This window comes from Acinonyx jubatus, chromosome C1, assembly GCF_027475565.1.
Source record: "Acinonyx jubatus isolate Ajub_Pintada_27869175 chromosome C1, VMU_Ajub_asm_v1.0, whole genome shotgun sequence".
NCBI classification, from domain to species: domain Eukaryota; kingdom Metazoa; phylum Chordata; class Mammalia; order Carnivora; family Felidae; genus Acinonyx; species Acinonyx jubatus.
The window spans coordinates 199,557,509-199,575,757 of NC_069381.1; the positions used below are offsets into that span (position 1 = coordinate 199,557,509).

The 18,249-nt window shown below is 51.1% G+C and overlaps 1 protein-coding gene across 8 annotated transcripts; it reads right to left on the reverse strand.

The window, feature by feature from the left end:
• Positions 1 to 1,639: 1,639 nt before the first annotated feature.
• PRKAG3 (protein kinase AMP-activated non-catalytic subunit gamma 3) lies at positions 1,640 to 10,888 on the reverse strand. Of its 8 annotated transcripts, XM_053215811.1 has the most exons (15): positions 10,759 to 10,888; positions 10,346 to 10,576; positions 9,710 to 9,749; positions 9,084 to 9,239; positions 8,330 to 8,733; positions 7,231 to 7,312; positions 6,684 to 6,742; positions 6,519 to 6,564; positions 6,250 to 6,304; positions 5,939 to 6,065; positions 5,640 to 5,805; positions 3,854 to 3,891; positions 3,534 to 3,680; positions 2,929 to 3,162; positions 1,640 to 2,354 (listed from the first exon to the last, which is right to left on the reverse strand). In XM_053215811.1, exons 4-14 carry the CDS (start codon positions 9,235 to 9,237, stop codon positions 3,046 to 3,048), a joined length of 1,395 nt encoding a protein of 464 aa, XP_053071786.1. In that variant the 5' UTR covers positions 9,238 to 9,239; positions 9,710 to 9,749; positions 10,346 to 10,576; positions 10,759 to 10,888; the 3' UTR covers positions 1,640 to 2,354; positions 2,929 to 3,045. The 8 variants fall into 8 exon arrangements, with proteins under 8 accessions (XP_053071786.1, XP_026906256.1, XP_026906266.1 ...); XM_027050455.2 differs by having other exon boundaries at positions 10,346 to 10,887; XM_027050465.2 differs by having other exon boundaries at positions 9,084 to 9,258; positions 10,346 to 10,887.
• Between the last annotated feature and the right edge of the window lie 7,361 nt (positions 10,889 to 18,249).

Genomic DNA, 18,249 nt, shown 5'->3' on the forward strand with positions numbered 1-18,249 from the left:
GTGAGATGATGAGAGAGGTGGATGAGAGTCCGGCCTGGAGGTCACAGAACCTCGGAGGGGCCTCGGGGGTCAGGGCAGGAGTTGGGGGCATGGAGGCAATGATGCCTGCACCATTTGGCCAGCCCCGGGTTCCTAGGTATGAACAGAGGAGCCAGCAGAGTGGCTGGCCTTCATACTTTTATTCAGAGTTGGGGCGGGAGTAGTCCCCATGGCAACCCTTTGCCTCTTTTCTAGCAGCCATGATGCAGGAGGGCTGTCAGGAACTAAGGGTTGGGGAGAAGGGACGAAGGGGTAACTGTTGGGTCCTCAGGATGGTGGGCCCAGGAGGTTGGAGACCTATCTACTCTTGGGGGGGAGCAGGAGGGGGAGAGAGTGATTTCCTCAGGCTGCCCTTTCCACCGAACGCCTGGGCTGACCTGTCTGCTCACGCAGAGCAACCTGGGACACCACCTCAAAGGACTGACCCTGCTACACATTCCCTACAGTCGGCTGCAGCAGGAGGCAGCCTGCCCCAGGCTCCCCAAGGTTGTCACTTGAGACAGGCCCAGAGAAGCACCCCCATCCTCCCACTTGAGCCCAAAGCCCAGGACCTTCCCAGGCAGGGCCAGAGCAGAACCAGCACTGACCCATGGGTTATGGCAAAGTCGGAAACAGAAGCTGAGTGTCTGTGAGAAAATGCCTTCATTTACTGCCTGACTCATCAAGCACAAATGTCTCCACTCTGTTGCTCTGTGAGGTAAATGTGGTGGGATCGTATTTTAGAAATATTAACCTCTCCTCTCCCCACTGGATAGCAGACAGCGTCCACTGCCACAGGGGAGGGATGGCATAACCGAAGCCTGGCCTTGGCTTTGGAATTTCCAAAGCCTGACCCTCAAGGCAGGTGGCAAGAACTCAAGACACATGCAGTGGACTGGGAAGAATGGATGACGGGTTAGAGAAAAAGGCCCCACTGGTGAAGATTCCATAGGTTGGTGGAGGGTGGGGAGGCAAAGAGACTGTAGACATTTCTGGGGCCCCTGAGAAGGGAGCTGTGTCTGAAGGGAGGAGGTGAATATGCTAAATACCCCAGAGAGGTTTGGAAATGATAAGGAGATGATAAGAAGAGCCCTGTGCCCTATGTTTCTAGGGTGGGGCTAAACACACACACACACACACACACACACACAGCAAAACTCAGCGCAGAACAGATCACTTGCTGTCCACCTGAGCAGATGTGCTTGGGACCACACAGCGTCCTGAAGCCCAGAGGGGTGCAGGTCCAGAAGCTAGAATGTCTTCATGCCCCAAGAGAAGGCAGGCCCAAGGAGGCTTTGTGGTAGGGACTGAGGGAGCACCTAGCAGGGGCCATGCCCGCCAGTGACCAACCAAGTGAGAGAGAGATGGGAATGGGAATATTTTAGCAGGTTCTGACAAGTGTGGTTGATGATAAGTGAGGAACAAAGTCTTCCACTACTCAAAGCCTCCCCTTCTCACCGAATTTAACCCCAGGAAAAGGTGGTGGGTGAACCCCAAACGGAGATTAATTTCTACCACCTGGTGAAATGGGGCCCATAATAGGAATTACGTTCAGTGTTTAAAAAAAAAAGTTGTCTCTAGCAGATTAGAGTTTGTGGACTGAGTTGCACTTACTCTGTCATTAACTAATTAACATCTTCTTTATGGTTTTGTTATAAATAAAAAATGAAAAAAGAAACTAACACTCTATGCACAAAAGCAAGGCCAGTGGTAGCGTTTGTCAATTACAGATTCTCCCTCGCGTCTTTGAATTCAGAAAGCACAGGGCTCTTGCTGCAAGTTCAGGCCAAATGACTAGCATTTTCGGAGTGAAGCTTATACAATTTAAGTGCACGGGTTGGTTGTTCTTTTTCTTTTTGTTCTCTCAGTGTTCATCCTCAGTGATCCAAACACAGGCTGTCACTGGGGACTGAGAACACTGTTTGCTGGTGCTCGGGATGAGAATGGAGGGAGGACCCCACTCAACAGGCTCTCCACATGGCTGCTGTTTCAATGCTGGGAGGGAAGAAGGGCAGTGGCCAAGTTGTGGGGAGCCACCCTTAGTAGTGTGGAAGAATAGCAGGGCCTCCCAGGTAGTCCAGAAGCTGAGGAATCCAGAGCCCCTGAATACACCCAACTGGCTGAGGGCTCGCCGCTCCACTGGGGCCAGTGGGGGGAAAGTGATATGGGTAGGCATGGAGCAGGCAGCCCTGGGGTAATCTCAGTGCCTCTGGTTCATAGATCTCCAGGCTCGACTCAGCTGTTCTTAATTTCATCATCCCATGGAGGACTGGGAATTCCTGAGGGCTTCTGGGAGCACAGGCAGGGCAAGGGCAATGACAGAGGGCTGGTGAAGCCTGTGAGGAAAAGAGAAGACAAGACAGTGACTACGTGGGCAGGAGAGGTTGCGTTTCCAGTAGGGGAACCTCGTCTTGCCATCCACTGCCAAGCAGGTGGAATCTGAGCCAGCCCCTAGCCAACACGGTACCAGGAAAGAGTCTGAGATCATGTCGGATTTACTGAGATGATTACTTAGATAGAAGCCCCCTCCTTTCAGCCATAGTTCTGACTGAGCGTGGAAATTCCGTTCAGCAAAGGTTTATTAACTTGCTTCCTTCCAGTGGGATTCCCAGCAGGTGGGAGCTGAGTTGCGAGAAGGCAGGTCAAACTCCCCAGAGCATCTGAAATCACATCACTGCCCTTGCCTTGACCCCAGCCCCTGTCCACCCCTCTTGTGACTACCCTCATGACCTCAGTGGAGAATGGGACAGAGTGGGGACCCCACGGGGAGTCCTGATACTTGTAGTTTTCATGGGGCTGCTCAGCAGTGAGCTGGGCACCCCCATCCTCAGGGGGCCTCAGGCTGAGATCTGAGAGCCTAGGAAGACCAATGGGCTGGTGCTGAGGCTGATGGCCCAGGGCAGAGCCTACCTGAACCACAGCCAAACCAGCAAACTGGGGTGGGGAAAGATGGAGACCGTGTTCCCTGGCTCCCTTCGTTGGCTTCTGCGTGTGGAAGACGGCCTGGGAGTGAGGACTCAGATATTCTCAGGCACCGAGGGCATCGATGCCAGCAGGGCTGAGCACCAGTGCCTGAAGGATGTCGGAGAGGGACACCACGCCCAGGAGATGCTGGGTCTCGTCCACTAGCACCAGCCGGTGTACCTGCGGGTCCGCAGAGGATCAGTGAGAGGTTCGAGCCATGCAGCTATGGTAACCAACGAGATTGTCACCAAGACTCAGGGGCAACGACGTAAGTGGGGGAGCCGGAAAGTATCTCCTAGAAACCAGTTAGAAGTAGCTCTGACCACGCTGGGGTGATCAGCTGTCTGTGGCCCTTAGCAGGACCAGTTGCAGACCAGTGTGGACAGATCTCCAGTTGCAGGATCAGTTGCAGACCAGTGTGGACACTGAGAGCTTGAAATGGCCATAAAATGGGAGGACAGGGCAGGTGTCCGGTGTCCAAGGACAGCTGCAGCTGCTCATGGGGACTGGGCCATACGTGCTGGGGGCATGTATGAAGGGGCACGCGGTACCTGCTCCCGGGCAATCCGGTCGATGACTTCCCCCAAGCTCTCATGGGGCTGGCAGGAAAGGACTCCTTCCAGACACAGTGTCCTCTGCTTCAGGGCTTCGCCCACACTCATGTCCAGGTGGTTGTAGGTTTGCTGGGCAGCCAGGTGCTGGGGCAGGGAGGCAAGTGCCATGTCAGTCAGCCCCTTAACCAGGCTCCGCCTATCCACTTGCCCTCTACACACCTCTAAAGGTCCTTCCGGGCTACAGATACCCCTCCATCGGTTCTCACAGCCACAGCCTCCTGGTGGCACCCCAGTTCCCTATTCCCGCAGACACTTACAATCACATCGAAGCGGGAGTAGAGGCCCACGACTTGTCCTGCAGGGGTGGTGGGGGGCCAGGTGGTGAGAGAAAAGGAAGAGGTTCACGTCAGAACCAGCATGCTGTGCAAGGGCCGGAGGCAGGCTTTCAGAAAGAGTTACTGGACATCTCCCTGTCCTCCCCAGGCTGCAGGCTTTTTTTTTTTTTAGGTTATTTATTTATTTTGAGAGAGACAGAGAGGGAGTGCAAGCAGGGGAGGGGCAGAGAGAGAGGGGGACAGAGGATCTGATGCGAGCTCTGTGCTGACAGCAGAGAGCCTGACACGGGGCTCAAACCCACGAACCGGGAGATCATGACCTGAGCCGAAGTCAGCTTAACTGGTGGAGCTACCCAGGCGCCCCCTGGCTTTAAAACAGGCATCAAGGGGCCACTACCTAAACCCACAGATCACAAAGCATCACAGCCAGAGAGGAGACGCCTGAAATCATGCCTCCCAATGTGATGCAATTCGACTACACAGTGTCACCTCTGAAATATCCTAGCCTCAAATGGATAGCCTGAATCCGATCAAGCCTTTAGATCTAATTTCCAGTTTACAGGAAACTCAGGAATAGAGGAACAACACTGAGGCCGTCCGTAGAAAGCAAAGAGACAAATCTGGATGGGGGACATTCTATAGGACGACTGACCCAGGATTGTCATTATAGTGCTATGAAAATTAAGTGAGGAAGGAACTGTTCTGGATTAAAAAAACTAAAGACAAAAGAAGCATTGTAAAGCATGGACCTTAACTGGATCCTGGTTTGTACAAACCACCTGTAAAAAAATATTCTCGGGGAAGGCGAGGAAATGAGAATTAGATTCAGATATTCGATGATATTAGTAAGTTATTCTGGTTTTGTTAGGTGATATAGGACATATACTGATTTTAAGAGATGCAGACTAAAGGGTTAAGGATAAAATAACATGATCTCTGTCATTTAAATCACTTTAGCAAAAAATAGGGAAAAAAAAAAAACCCTGGTTATGGCAACGTGTTAACAATAGTTAATCCAGGTGACGGATATGTGGCTTTCATTATACAGTGTGTCCTACCATTTTCATACATTTGCAATTCTTCATAATGAAAAATAAATCAAAACATTTCTTGGGGCACGTGGGTGGCTCAGTCAGTTAAGCGTCCGACTTTGGCTCAGAGCACGATCTCGCCGTTCATGGGTTCGAGCCCTGCATTGGGTTCTGTGCTGACAGCTCAGAGCCTGGAGCCTGCTTCAGGGTCTGTGTCTCCCTCTCTCTCTCTCTGCCCCTCCCCTGCTTGTGCTCTGTCTCTGTCTCTCAAAAAACGAATAAACATTCAAAACACAAAAACAAATAAAAAAACATTTTTTGATATCTAGCTTCATTACAGCAATTTTGACTTTGAAACAGTTTACAGCCACAGTTCAACCAAAGAAATGATCATGTAGTCCCTCTAATCCCTCTCTTCAAGGCAAGAAGGTGAGGTCTGGCTGGATCCCATGGCCCATTTTAGGGTGAATTCCCATGAAAAACCTCATCTTCGGTTTCCTCTTACCATGCTTCTTAACTGCACATAATCTTTTCAAATCATCCCGTGAAGTCAGAGGATGGGTGTTATTAAGATTCCCATTTCACAAATGAGGAAACTGAGGCACAGAGAGGCTAAGTAAGGGTCCAAGATTTAAGCAGGCAGACTTCTAACTCCACCCTGGGTCCCGAGCAGACGCCCACAGACCCCTGCCTGCCACGGCTCCACCCCAGCCAGCCCCACTTCTGGGTGCAGGTACCAGCTTCGTTGACCACAGGCAGCGCAGACACGCGCCGGTCCACAAAGATGTCCAGGGCCGTCAGGATGGGCGCCGTGTCCAGCACCACGGCCAAGTCTCGGAATGTGCCGATGCCCAGATCTTGGATGGTGCGGGAGAGGAAGGAGGGCTGGGGCAGCAGGGAGCCCTGGGTGGGTTGGGGACAGGTGGCAGTCAAGGTGGAGCAGCCCCCAGAGTGCTCCCAGCGGCTCCCTCCCCGGTCTGCTGGGCCAATGACTTCTCAGCCCCTCGGGTCACCCTGAGGCTGTGCCCAGGCTCACAAAGATGTGCAGGAACTTGAGCAGTCGCTTGTGTGTGAGGATGTGGAGCACGGCGCCTGACACCGGGTCCAGGACCGGCAGACGGTGGATCCGGTTCTTGATGAGGGTGTAGACGGCTTCGAACAGGCTGCAGAGGTGGGAGCAGTGGGTCTGGGGGAGACACAACCCCCACCCCAGCCCCTGCAGAAGGACAGCATGTCCAGACTGCCTTGTCTGCCACGGGATGAGCCCCTGAGGTCAGAACTGAGGGGCTGACCCGGAAGGGGACTGCTCAGGCAAGGAGGCTCAGGTGGGTGGCTGGGGACGCTTACCTGCTGCTGGGAGAAATGGAGACCAGAGGCTTGAAGCAGCCTTGAAGGTAGATCTCTGTAGGAAAAAGCCAAAGTCAGGCCTGAGGAGCTGGCCACCCTGCCTCACTGGGCAGCCCCTCTGTCTTTCTCCCTCAGGCCCTCTGGGCTCCCTCTCACCCTTCCCCTGCACCCTTCAAGAAATCCCCACTGCCCATCCTCCACCTCAGGTCCTTGGCCCCATGCTCACCCACACACCCTCAGCCCCTTCCAGGTCCCTTCCGCCAGCTCACCTCTCCAGGTCTCAATCTTATGTTCTTCAATCTCATAGATCTGGACCTAGAGACGTTGACAGGACTCCGGAAGTCAGACACGGGCCCCTCGGGCACCAGGCTCCCTGAGCCACCCTCTGCCCCAGCCCAGATGGGAGCCCCTGGGGTTCCCAGCCCACTCCTCACCAGCGGGGACCTGTAATAGCGATGCAGCACCAAGATGAAGTCTGTGATGGTCAGCATCCCTGCGGGGTTAGGAGGGAAGGGCAGGGGGTCAGCCTGGGGCCTCGTGGTGGGAGGCAGGTTGAGGGGTCAGACCCCCTTCCGGGCTCTGCCAGAGTCCTAGGTCTGAGACAGCTGTGGGAACTGTGGACAGAGGGAAGCGGGGCAGCCCCTCCCCCGCCTTTTGTGCTTCCCCTGTAATTTCTCTCCCCGCCCCCGCTGCACCCTTTTCTATTCTCCTAATTCCTTCCTCTCCCTTTCCTCTTTTCCTATCTAGCACCTACGACACAGGACCATGGGTGAGTAGAGCTGGAGTGGTCAGCTGGTCAAACCTCCTCCACTCATGGGGTCTCCCAGCTGGCCACCACGAGGCCGGGATCGGATGTCCCCCACGCCAGCCCCCGGCTTGGCTCACGCCAAGGGTCTGCCCGAACCCGTGGCGTGTCGGAGCTCAGCCCCGGAATCCCCTTGAAGATCTCTCTCTTCCCTCTGCCTCCCAGCCCCTCCTCACCCACGAAGCTCTGCTTCTTGCTGTCCCACAGCGGTGCCGCCCGGATGCCGTTGGCCACTAGGGCAAAGAAGGCCTTCTTGATCTGAGGGCCAGAGAGAACACCGAGGGGTGAGTCTCTCACTGCCCGTCAGTGGTACCCTGTCCCAACCAGGGTCCTCCCCCGGGGCCTTCTCCCGAGATCTCCTCTGCATGAGCTTGACTGCCCGTCCTAGGCCATGGCACACACTGGCACGCTCTTTGCCAGGCACAATTGCTGCAGAGATGAGGCTGCTGGTGGCCGGAGGCACTGTGGTGACGCCTTCACCTGGCACATCAGGGTGTGACAAACTCACTCGGGGTTTCTACTCGGGTGCTACATGCGTACAGTCACACACAGTATAGTTTTCGCTAATCTACGTGCTGGAGGTACGCTTATTCGCGTAGCATCTACAAAATAGATTTCTCTAAATAAATTTGACGTTGACTCATTTGGCTTTACCCTAAGTAATACTATCGCCGTGCTTCTGGAAACACTGCTCCGCTATACGTGATGGTAAAAGTGGAAGCAGGCATTCTATAGCTTAGCCCAAGGGAAGAGCAGGGGCTAGAACCCATCCTATTTTTCTCTTACTGAGAGCTCCCTGCTGTTTGTCCTAAGCCAGCCTGCAAGGTCTTCCCCATACTTAGGGGTTCACAAAGTGCTCCCACTTGACCCGGGTTATTCCAGGAGTCCTCTGAAACTTGGAGGGCAAAGCAGGCATTTCCTGTCCCCATTTTATGTCATTTTTTACTTTTATTTATTTATTTTTTTAGTAATCTCTACACCCAACACGGGGCTCAAACTTATGACCCCAAGATCAAGAGCTGTATACTCTTCTGACTGAACCAGCCAGGGGCCCCCATTCCCATTTTAGAGATGAGAGCGGTGACTGATGCCAAAGCCTACACATACTCAATGGCAGAGCTGGGATGACAATTGGGGAGTAGGGGTCCTCCCCAGCACTGGTCTCCATGGTGCTAAGAAGGAGCTCTGGAAAGGGACTCGCGGGGGGGCCCTGGAGCGGGTGAGTGGAGGCTACAGCCCCATGAGAACAGAGGTGGGGCAGAGCCACGGCCTCACCTCCAGCGTGGTGTCGAAGATGACCAGCTTGGAACTGGTTGCCATGGCGTCATAGCAGGTGTGCTCCTGCATGAAGTGCATGTAGATCTGGGCCCCCGGCTTCTGCAGTTCGTCGTCCCAGCCCAGCCTGGGTAACAGGGCCCGTGGGGATGGGCACAGGGCAGGCCTCTCTTCCACCAGGCCGAGCTCATACCCCCACGATGCTGTGGCCGGGAACCCTATGTCCAGCTCCAGCTCATCTGTGCTGGAGCCAGCGGCCGAGGCTTCGTGGTTAGGGGGGAAGACGTCCCACTCTGTTGGTGGGGTGCCCACTTTGGCCAAAGGAGCAGCCTGGGACACGTGTGTGGCCTTGGGGAACGTGGCCTCCAGTCCGGCGTACTCAGCAGGTGGCTTGGCCTGGGGATCTGTTGGTGGGGAGAGGACAGTAAATCCATCTTCTAGAGACCTTTCTCATCCGCTGGCTCTGTTCATCCTCACAGCAGCCTTGGGAAGCCTGGGTGCTGTGGCCCCATTTTGCAGGTGAGAAAGCTGAGTCTCAGAGTCACACAAGACAGTGGCTCTGTCCTGAGTTGGCCGCGCCAGGCCCCTGGCTCTGCTGTGCAGGTGACTTTTCCCATGTGAAGAGACAGACTACAAGATGAGGGCTGGGGCCAACTCTGTGCTCTGGAAGGATCCAGAGCAGAGCCCCAGCCCCAGGCTCCGGGATGTCCCACTGCCCCCGCTCCCATCTCCCCAGAACTGGCCTTGGCCTCACCTTCCCCCAGACCCGGCAGCTCCCCTTCTGCCACAGCCTCCTGCCTTGTCCACATGGAGGCCTTGGCCCCCTGTTTCTCATGGCTTCTTTCTGAGCCTGCGGTCATGGCCGGCGATGGCCATGAAGTGTTCTCTCCTTGTTCTAGACAGCTCATCTCTGGAAGGGGGAATGGGGCCTGTTTGGTTAATGGGGAGTAACACAACAAAATCAATTAAAATGTTATTAATAATAATATTTCACATTTGCAAGCTTCCCAAGGGTTCTCCTCCAATATATTTCTCACTCAAACCTCATAGCAATCTTATAAGGGAGATGTTATTATCATCCTTATTTTACTAAAGCAGGACCTGAGATCAGAGAGGTGGGGCAATTCACCACAATTCACACAGCTATTTACTAAGTGCTAACAGAACTAGGTTCGGAGTCTTCCGACTCTAGATTCCCCCTACTTCCTCTGAAAGAGGAAAGAGGGGGTGAGGGAAAAAAGAAACAGAGGAACAAAGAAGGAAAAAGGAGAGACAGAGAGAAAAGCCAGGCTAGCAGAGTGGAGACTGGGGGCCCAGAGAGGAGGGAGACAAACGAAGTAGGAGGAGAGGCTACGCCCTTGAGAAGGCAGCCCCGCCTACCTTGACGCTCAGGTCCCCCAAGGCTGCTCCAGGATGGGTTCTGCGAGGAGAAGAATGTCTGAAGGGGTGGGGAAACGCCCTGCATCCCCGAACCCGCGGGTAGCTTCCTTTCCCACCACGTGTGCGCGTGCAAGCACGCACACGCATGCACGCACAGGTGCACCCCCGCAAACACACCCATACACCAACACTTCGACACACTCGGAAAAACACATCCAACCATTCCCAGGCATGCAGAGCACCACATACGTCGCTGACACAAAGAACACACACACGCGCGCGCACACGTGTTCACAGGCACCCACAGGCTCATGCGCACACGCACACACACTCATTCACACTCGTTCACAGGGTGTGGTGTGCTCGCAATCCCCTGGCCTCGGCTGCCCCAGCTCCCGTCCCCCGGGACCCCTGTACCCGGCGCAGTGCGTGCTCCATGCGGCCAACCCCGGACCAACCGAGAGCAAGTGCGCAACACAGGCTGGGCAGCACTATTCTGGGCCCGGCCCCTGGCGCCCTGCCCTCCCCGGATCGGTTTCTCTCTGATTGGGTGTCAGGCAGCGGGAGGGAGGGCTCCTCGGGCTCAGCTGCTCTCGCCCAGCCGCCTGGGGCAGGGTGGGGAGGGAAGGGGCGCACCTGGAATCTGGAGGCCTGGGCCCGGGCTCCCTCCTGGGTCTCCAAGGACAAGCTCGAAGGACTTTGCGATGGAGGGAGGTGGCTTGGAGCGCTGCGGGGGCGCCAGGTGGGAGGAAGTGGGCTCTCAGAGTCCTGGGTTCCTTCTCATCGTTGTCAGGCGCCAAAGGAGGGAAAATGGACGCAGGTAGAGCTTGACTGTCTTCCTTGTACACACTTCAGTCGTGGGAGGTGCTGAAGTTAGAAAGGGCAAGTTGGAGCCAGCAGGGAGGCTGGGGACAAGGGGTTTGTGGGCGGTCGCGGGAGAGCGGGCATTGTATGCCCAAATGTCCTCATTTGAGTCCCAGGAGCCTGTCCCTCTCTCTGCTGGGGGAGCTGGAGTGGGATGGGCGGGGCAGGTGGGGAGCTAGAATCACCGTGAAGGTGTGCGGTGGGCTGGAGGGCCCAGAGTGAGAGACCTCTGTTTCTACCAGTGGTTTGGAGGTGGGTCCCAGTGTGTGGGAGCCCCCGTCCCAACATCCCTCTGTGCCCGCTGTCCCTACATCTCCCGGTGCCAACAGGATCCCAGCCCGGCTCTGGTGGCTGCCCACCCCCCTTCCTTGGCATTCCTGGGGCCTGAGTCAGCGTCCGAATCGGGAATGCTGACCCAGCTGCCCTAGCTCCCCTCTCTCTGCCCCTCCTTCCAGCCTCTTCCATCCCAGTCTCTGGCCCTGGAGTGGACACTCAGTAATGGGTTACTGGATTTTTTGCTGAATGTATTGAACACATTTCTCATCACCCCTCAAAGCCCCTGCACTGCCTACAGGGAGGGTGGAAGAGAACAGATCGGGGAAGGGACTCTGCCTTTCCATGTGTCTTACGTAGTACCAGGGGTGAGCACAGCTCTTCTTCGGCGGGATGTTCTTGTCTTGTCCCAGCTGATGGAACGTCTAAGGTACAGCTAGTGGGACACTTCACCTGGTGGAAAGGTCAAGTGGACCATCTTTGGAGATATGTGATGTGTCTACCTCCCCCACCCTTAAGCTCTGGGCCACCTTCACAAGCAGGCCAGATACAGAACAGGTGCAGCTCACACCACTGCCTTCTCCTGCCATACTCCATTCTCCCCTCTGCCTCAGGCCTGTTCCACCTGCAGGGCCAGTAGGAGCGCCTCTTCTTCAAGAAAGTCTTTCCTGGGGGGTCTGGGGGGCTCGGTTGGTTAAGTATCTGACTCTTGATTTCTGCTCAGGTCATGATCTCATGGTTTGTTAGTTCAAGCTCTGCATAAGGCTCCCCGCTGACAGTGAGGAGCCTACTTGGGATTCTCCCTCTCCCCTCCCCCTTTCTGCCCCCACCTCAAAATAAATAAATAAGCTTAAAAATGGTTAAAAAAAAGAAAAGTCTTCCCTGATGGCATCATTGTCCCTTGCACTGGTGTCCTTATAGCTCAGGATCTGTGTGCATATCTCAGTGTGCACGGAGCGGACATTTACGTAACTATTCACGTGTGAATATCCTTTATCTCCAAGTAAACAGTGGGCACTTTGATGACCAAAATATGTTGGCTGCGTGTCATGGAAGGCGTGTTTTATGGTCAGATGGACCTGATTAAAATTCACACTCTGCTGTTAGTTTGCCACATGACCTTAAAAAGCACTGCTTGTTTTCTCCGAGGCTGATTCTACCGATGTAAAATAAGGATGGAAACATTCTGGGGCAAACTGCCAGTCGCCTCCCAATATCTATTTTTCTCTTCTTATTTTAGTAGTAGAATCACTTGAATTTCAGCTGAAGCGGCTGCATATAATAAATACTCAGATTCCCAATCTTCTAATCGAAGCCAAATGAGGCCTTGTGACTAAATTTGACCAAAGGGATGTGAGTGGAGGGGATGTGGGCAACTTCCAGGTCAGGCCTTCAACAAAAGAGGGGTGGGTTCTCCTTTTCCTTTTCCCCTTCTGCTGGCTGGAATGCTCCTGCGATGGCAGGAGCTAGAGCAGCTATCTTGCACCCAAAATGGAAGATGCTTGTTAAGGGTTTCAAAGTCACCCTACCAGCTGTAGACCGTCTTACAGACTATGATATGAGAGAGAAATAAATTTTCCTATTTAAGTCATTCTTAAGTCGTGTCTTTGGTAAAGCAACCAAACAGGCATCCTAAGGAATGCAGAATTTGGCGTCTGTAAGTGGCACTGCTCTAACAGTCTAAAACAAGTGGCGTTGGTTTAAAGACTGGGGAGCAGATAGCAAAGAAAAGTATTGTTTGCTGGTAAGGTGGTGACCATTGTTATGTGACAGCAAACCCTGTGGTGTGGCAGTCATCTGTAATGCTTTGGAAGGTCAATCACATGCAAACAGAGCCTATAAGTCACAGAAACTGGATGGAAACAAGACTGTTGGTGAGTATTGGCAGTTGTTGGCTATTGTCAGAGAAGACCTACAAGAGGGATGAGCTCAGGCTACTTGTAAGAAGTGGTTTGGAGGAGGCAGACTTAACAAACGTTGTGCCGGGAGTTCCAAACCTCTCTCAAGCACTCTGTTCAGCAAACAGTGGGAGCTGGCCTCGTAGGCAGAACAAGGGAGGCCCTCTTTACAGCCAGACATCTTTTTTTCAGATGACCTCAAGAGAGCCACCAGCAGTTTGAGAGAGAATAGAAAGTATACCACAGAAATTGTGTCTCTATGAGAGCATTGGCTGTGGTTACGCAAATATGGAACCAGTCAGAAGGCTTTTAAGATTTCGAGGCTGTTGCATTGGCCGAGAAACGATAAGCTTGGTCACCAAAAGCTGGTTTGACCCCCCCCCCCCGTGACCCCCAGCCCCCCTCAGACCTGCGCCAGCAGGAAAAGGTCTGTGGAAGCTGTAAGGTCTGCAGAGACATGTTTTCCAGTGCAGCCGTGGAGGGTGCTGTGTAAGGGAGAACTTCCCAGGATGCAGCACCGGAGGCCACACAGGACAAGAGAAAGGGGAGGTCTTCTCAGAGAGCAGAACGAGTGGCAGCCAGTTGCATTGCCCAAGATCTTACTCCTCTGTGGGGGGAGCCGCTTTGCAATTCCAGCCCAGCTAGATTTGGTAATTGATAAGATCCGGGGACTCCTGTTCTGAGGGGATGTTTTAATTGGGTTTATCCTGTTCCTCCTCCGCTGTTGTCTGTGGGGAGTGGGAGGAGCAGATTACTTGCCTTTTAGTTTACAAGTCACGGGACCATGGGATCCCATGCACGCCTCATTTTTCAGAGCTGGTGTGGTGCCCGGATGCCTCCCTTCGAAGGCTGCTGAATGTGTTCTCTGCTCAGGGTGGCCAGATGGTGGGCTCTGGCAGAGCAATATCTATTCTCTCCTTCTTTTTCCTCTATGAGTGATCCCCACAATTTTAGCTAAGTGTAACGTTATATTTCCCAGCTTCCTTTGCAGGTAGTATGGCCACGTTACAAAGCTTGGCTATGGGATCTGAGCATCAGCATTGTATGCAAACTTTCAGAATGACCTTAGAAGGAAGGGGCAGATTTTCTCCTTCCTATTGACTGGAATTCTGATAAGAAGGTCAGAGCTGGAGCAACTATTTGAACCCCATGGTGGAAGATGCAAGTTGGAAATGGTAGAACCTCTCCCATCCCCGTGCGACCTTCCTCTGGACTGTTATGTTATAAAAAGAAATTAACTTCCGTCTTGCTTAAACCACTGACATGTCAAACCTTTGCTACAGCAACCAAGCCTCTCCCTAGCTAATGCATTACACTGCAGGATCAGGGTAGGGTTAGAAATTCCAATATATATAATGATCCTTCACAATTACGCAGCAAACCACATTGGGCGCAGTATCTCTTGTAATCGCTGGCAACCCTGTGTGGTAAATATTATTATGTATTTTTACTTAAGTGGTAAATATTTAATATCTATGAATGTTGTTATATACTCCTTATTAAAATTCTACAGATGAGAGGGGCTCCTGGGTGGCTCAGCCGGTTGAGCATCCAAATTTGGCTCAGGTTGTGATCTCATGGTTCATGGGTTCGAGCCCCTGTGTCAGGCTCTCTGCTGTTGTCATGGAGCCCGCTTCGGATCCTCTGTCTCCCTCTCTCTCTCTCTCTCTTCCTCCCCTGCTCATGCTCTGTCTCTGTCTCTCTCTCTCTCTCAAAAATAAATAAACATTAAAAGAAAGAAAGTTTTTACAAAAAAATTTACAGATGGGGAAAATTGAGACATAAGGAGGTTAACTTGATCGAAACCTCAAAGCAGGTGAGATGGAGCTGAGGGTCAAAGTCAAAACCAGCGTTTCTGGGCTCTGGCCCCACACTCTTAAGCACCAAGTTTACTGTAAATAAAGCACAAGCCTGTCATGTAATAGATGCTCAGTAAGTGGTTACTATAATTATTGCCTCACCACCTGCTTTCAGTCCCCCTAGACCTCCGGCTACAAGGCTCTGAAGGCAGGCAGGCACGGGGCGCTCTGACCGTCACCATGGGATGGTGTCATCAAGGATGGCACGGAGGAGGGCTTCAGCTGGGGCAGACCCAGCACTGCTCAACACTACAACCGTAGCGATCTTCCAGTAGAAAAAAAAAAAAAGAGCTCCCTGCCCTGCCTTGCCCTGACCCTGCCCTTTGCCTCTCAGAGCTCCCACACCTGCTCCTGTGGCCAGGCGAGCCCTACCCATTATCATTGGCAGGACGAATCAGCAGAAGATACTGGCTTTGGCTGGGAAATAAATACTCCTTGGATGTTTGCTTTTAGTCTCTGGTCATGGTATCATATTTCTTGAAACCCTATTTCTTGGTTCGCTCTCAAAACTGGGTGTAATAAGGACTTGCACCCTGACCCTAGGGTGAATTTGGCTGCCATATCTGGATAGCTGATTTGCCTGGGACATGGGGTCGGGATCCTGTTTAAGCGTTATTTTTATATCAGAGGGAGAAAAACAGCTTGAGGAGGCCAAGGGGAGTAGCCTGATGAATTACAAATGGGGTCCGCTGTGCCAGAGTGGTTGGGAGGCTGTGAGAGCACCCTTCATGTCCGTCATCCAAGTGTTCCGGCTCTCGTCCTATCTGTATGTGGCTGAAATCTATGTCAATGTTCCAGAGACCTAGTGAGAACCAGCACCTAGTTAATGCAGTTTATTCTGCCTCAAAGGCCTCATTGCTAAGCTTTTTTTCTGTGAGCTGTTGGAGACTGAAGTGGACAGATGGTGCTTTTGTCCACTCAGTATCCACTTACCCCTCTTTTGGCAACCCCCCAAGTTCTCCTTCAGGGAACCACAATTTCTCCGATCTCAAAACACATGGTTTGCAGAGGGGCTTAACTGTGAGCTCCAGGAGGTATACCTCTGATTCAAACTTGGCCAATCAGCACATCACATTCCCCTAGCCACAGCGAAAGAAGCGTTGACTGAACTAGTTCCGATACGGGTGAATCTTGGGACTTTTGTTAGAGCACTTTCCCACTGGATTTGGAGCTGTGAGGATGTGAATGTGAAGATTTTGCTACCACGCAGACTATAACTGTCTGAGAATGAAGGGAAAATGAAGGGCGAAAGAACCGTGACATGATGAGAAAGACCAAGTCCTCCCGATAATTACTGAACCCCTGGATCAAGCTATACCTGAAGACCTACCACTGGGTTTTTCAGTTATGTTAACCAGTAGAATCTTTTTTTTAAGGCAGTTTAAATTGAGCCTTCTGTTACCTGTAGCTGAAAGATTTCTGATACCAGAGTTAACAAAGAAACAATATCTCTATACTTTCAAAGGCTTCTGGGGATGATCTTCAGTCACTGAACTTTCCCAAGAAAAACTGCACATTTGAAAAAGCTATTAGAGCAAATCAATAGGGTAAAAAGGTACTTGGAGAAAATACAGTGAAGGAAGAATTGGAATGGGACAGGTTAATGATTAGTGAAAGAAGGTTTCCTAAAGAAGGTGAGTTTGGATACAGAAATAATAATGATAACAAACAGCAACTATTTACTGAGCCCTAACTATGTGTTTGACACCAGGCTAAGCAGTTTACAAATGTGGCAGAACAATATGTTGAAATAGTAGCCCAATCGAGGGGTACTTTCTTCTACTCTGTAGCCCTTTTCTCCCTCAAACATAGAGTTTCCTTATTTATTGCTTCAGGGAATAAATGATACAGTGCAAAGAAAAGCAGCCTTTGGCTTTTAAGTTTCAAAAGTGAAGTCTTCTGGGAGGAAAGGGAATACCGTTGGCTTAAACAAAAGATTTGGGAGTTTTGGCAGGCTAACTTACTCAGAAAATATATCCCACTAAAAGCAACTAAAATTGCTGGATAAAATATAAAGGGCATCTTCCTAAAAGCCCTGAAAAGACAAGATAGTAAAGAACTTCCTAGGCTCAACTGAAAGGAAAATGGGCACACAACAGAGTTAGTGAAAAGAGACGTGGCTCTGCTCTAGGGCATCTGAAAATTCTAGCAAGAGCCATCCATGTAATGGGGGCCCAGGACGCACACAAGCTGGGAGTATGAAAAATTGGGATCTATAAAAAAAACTGGGATCTCAAAGGACCACACCCTCAGAGTAAGTGTAATCCAGAAGCAAACTAGCTCTTACAGAAATATACAGACAAGGGTTTCCTCATCTGAGTGGTTCAGAGAGTGTCAAACCTTGAACTTGGTTTAAGGTGGTACTAAATAAGTCATGACTCCAGCTGCCTGGAGGAAGCAAACACAAATGCCCTCTGGACAAAGCTTCTTCAAAGCAACAAATGATTCCAACAATATCCAGCACATAGTTGAAAATAACGAGACATGGTAAGGATTGTGAGTAAGAGCCAGCAGAAAAGACAGAGCAGGAATAAACCCATAAAAATTTCAGAAACTGGAATTATCAGACACATCATATTTTGACAACATGCTTATTACGTTTAATGAAATACGAGACCGTTTGAAAAAGTACGGAGCAAATAGGAAACTAAGAAAAACAGCATAATGGATTCTTTTGTTTTTGTTTTTGTGGGGTTTTTTTCATTCAGAAAATGCTTATTTATTTTGAGAGAGAGAGAGGGAGGGAGGGTCAGAGAGAGAAGGAGAGAGAGAATCCCAAGTAGGCTCAACACCATCAGCACAGAGCCCCATGTGGGGCTCAAACTCACGATCTGTGAGATTATGACCTGAGCTGAAATCAAGAGCCAGGCACCCAACCCACTGAGCCACCCAGGCACCCCTCGTTTTTTTTAAGATTTGATTTTTAAGTAATCTCTGCACCCAACATGGGGCTCGAACTCACAACCCTGAAATCAAAAGTCTCACGCTCTATCAGCTGAGCCAGCCAGGTGCTCCCAGACTTTTTGAAAAAGCAAACAGAACTTCTGGAAATGAAAAAGACATAAGTGAAAGTAAAAAATAAATGAACTTAACAACAGATTAAGTGCAGCTGAAGAGAAAACTGAATGTAAGATCAAAAGATGTTGCCTAGAGTATAATAATACAGAAAGTAAAAAAAACTAAAATGCATATGAAAGAGAGTAAGAAATATAGAGGTTAAAGCAGAAAAGCGCATTTAAATGGAGTCTCAGAAGGAGAGTGGAGAGAGAATGGGGTACAAGTGCTATTTGAAGAGATTGCTTGATGTGTTCTGGAACTGATATATAATAACAATCCCCAGATTCAAGAAGCCTATGCATCCCCAGGAGGATACATGAAAGAAACTCACACATAGAAACATCATAGTGAAAATCGCAGAAAACCAAAGGCAAAAAAAAAAAAAAAAAAAAAAAAAGATTACAATTGAGCCTTGAACACATGGGGTGAGGGGCTTTGACTTCTTGTGCAGTTGAAAATCCGAGTGTAACTTTTGACTGCTCCAAAAGTTAACTAATACCCTCCTGTTGACTGGAAGCCTTACCAATAACACAAACAGCCAATTAACACATATTTTGTATGTTATTTTTATTATATAGTTTTTTTAAAT

Coding starts and splice junctions, on each gene's coding strand:
- PRKAG3 (XM_053215808.1), bottom strand. CDS start 10,022: ATGAGCCTGTGGGTGCCTGTGAACACGTGTGCGCGCGCGTGTGTGTGT. Junction 6,565..6,683: donor GCTATTACAGGTCCCCGCTG/GTGAGGAGTGGG, acceptor CAACGTCTCTAG/GTCCAGATCTATGAGATTGA. Junction 3,163..3,533: donor ACCGGATTGCCCGGGAGCAG/GTACCGCGTGCC, acceptor GCGGACCCGCAG/GTACACCGGCTGGTGCTAGT.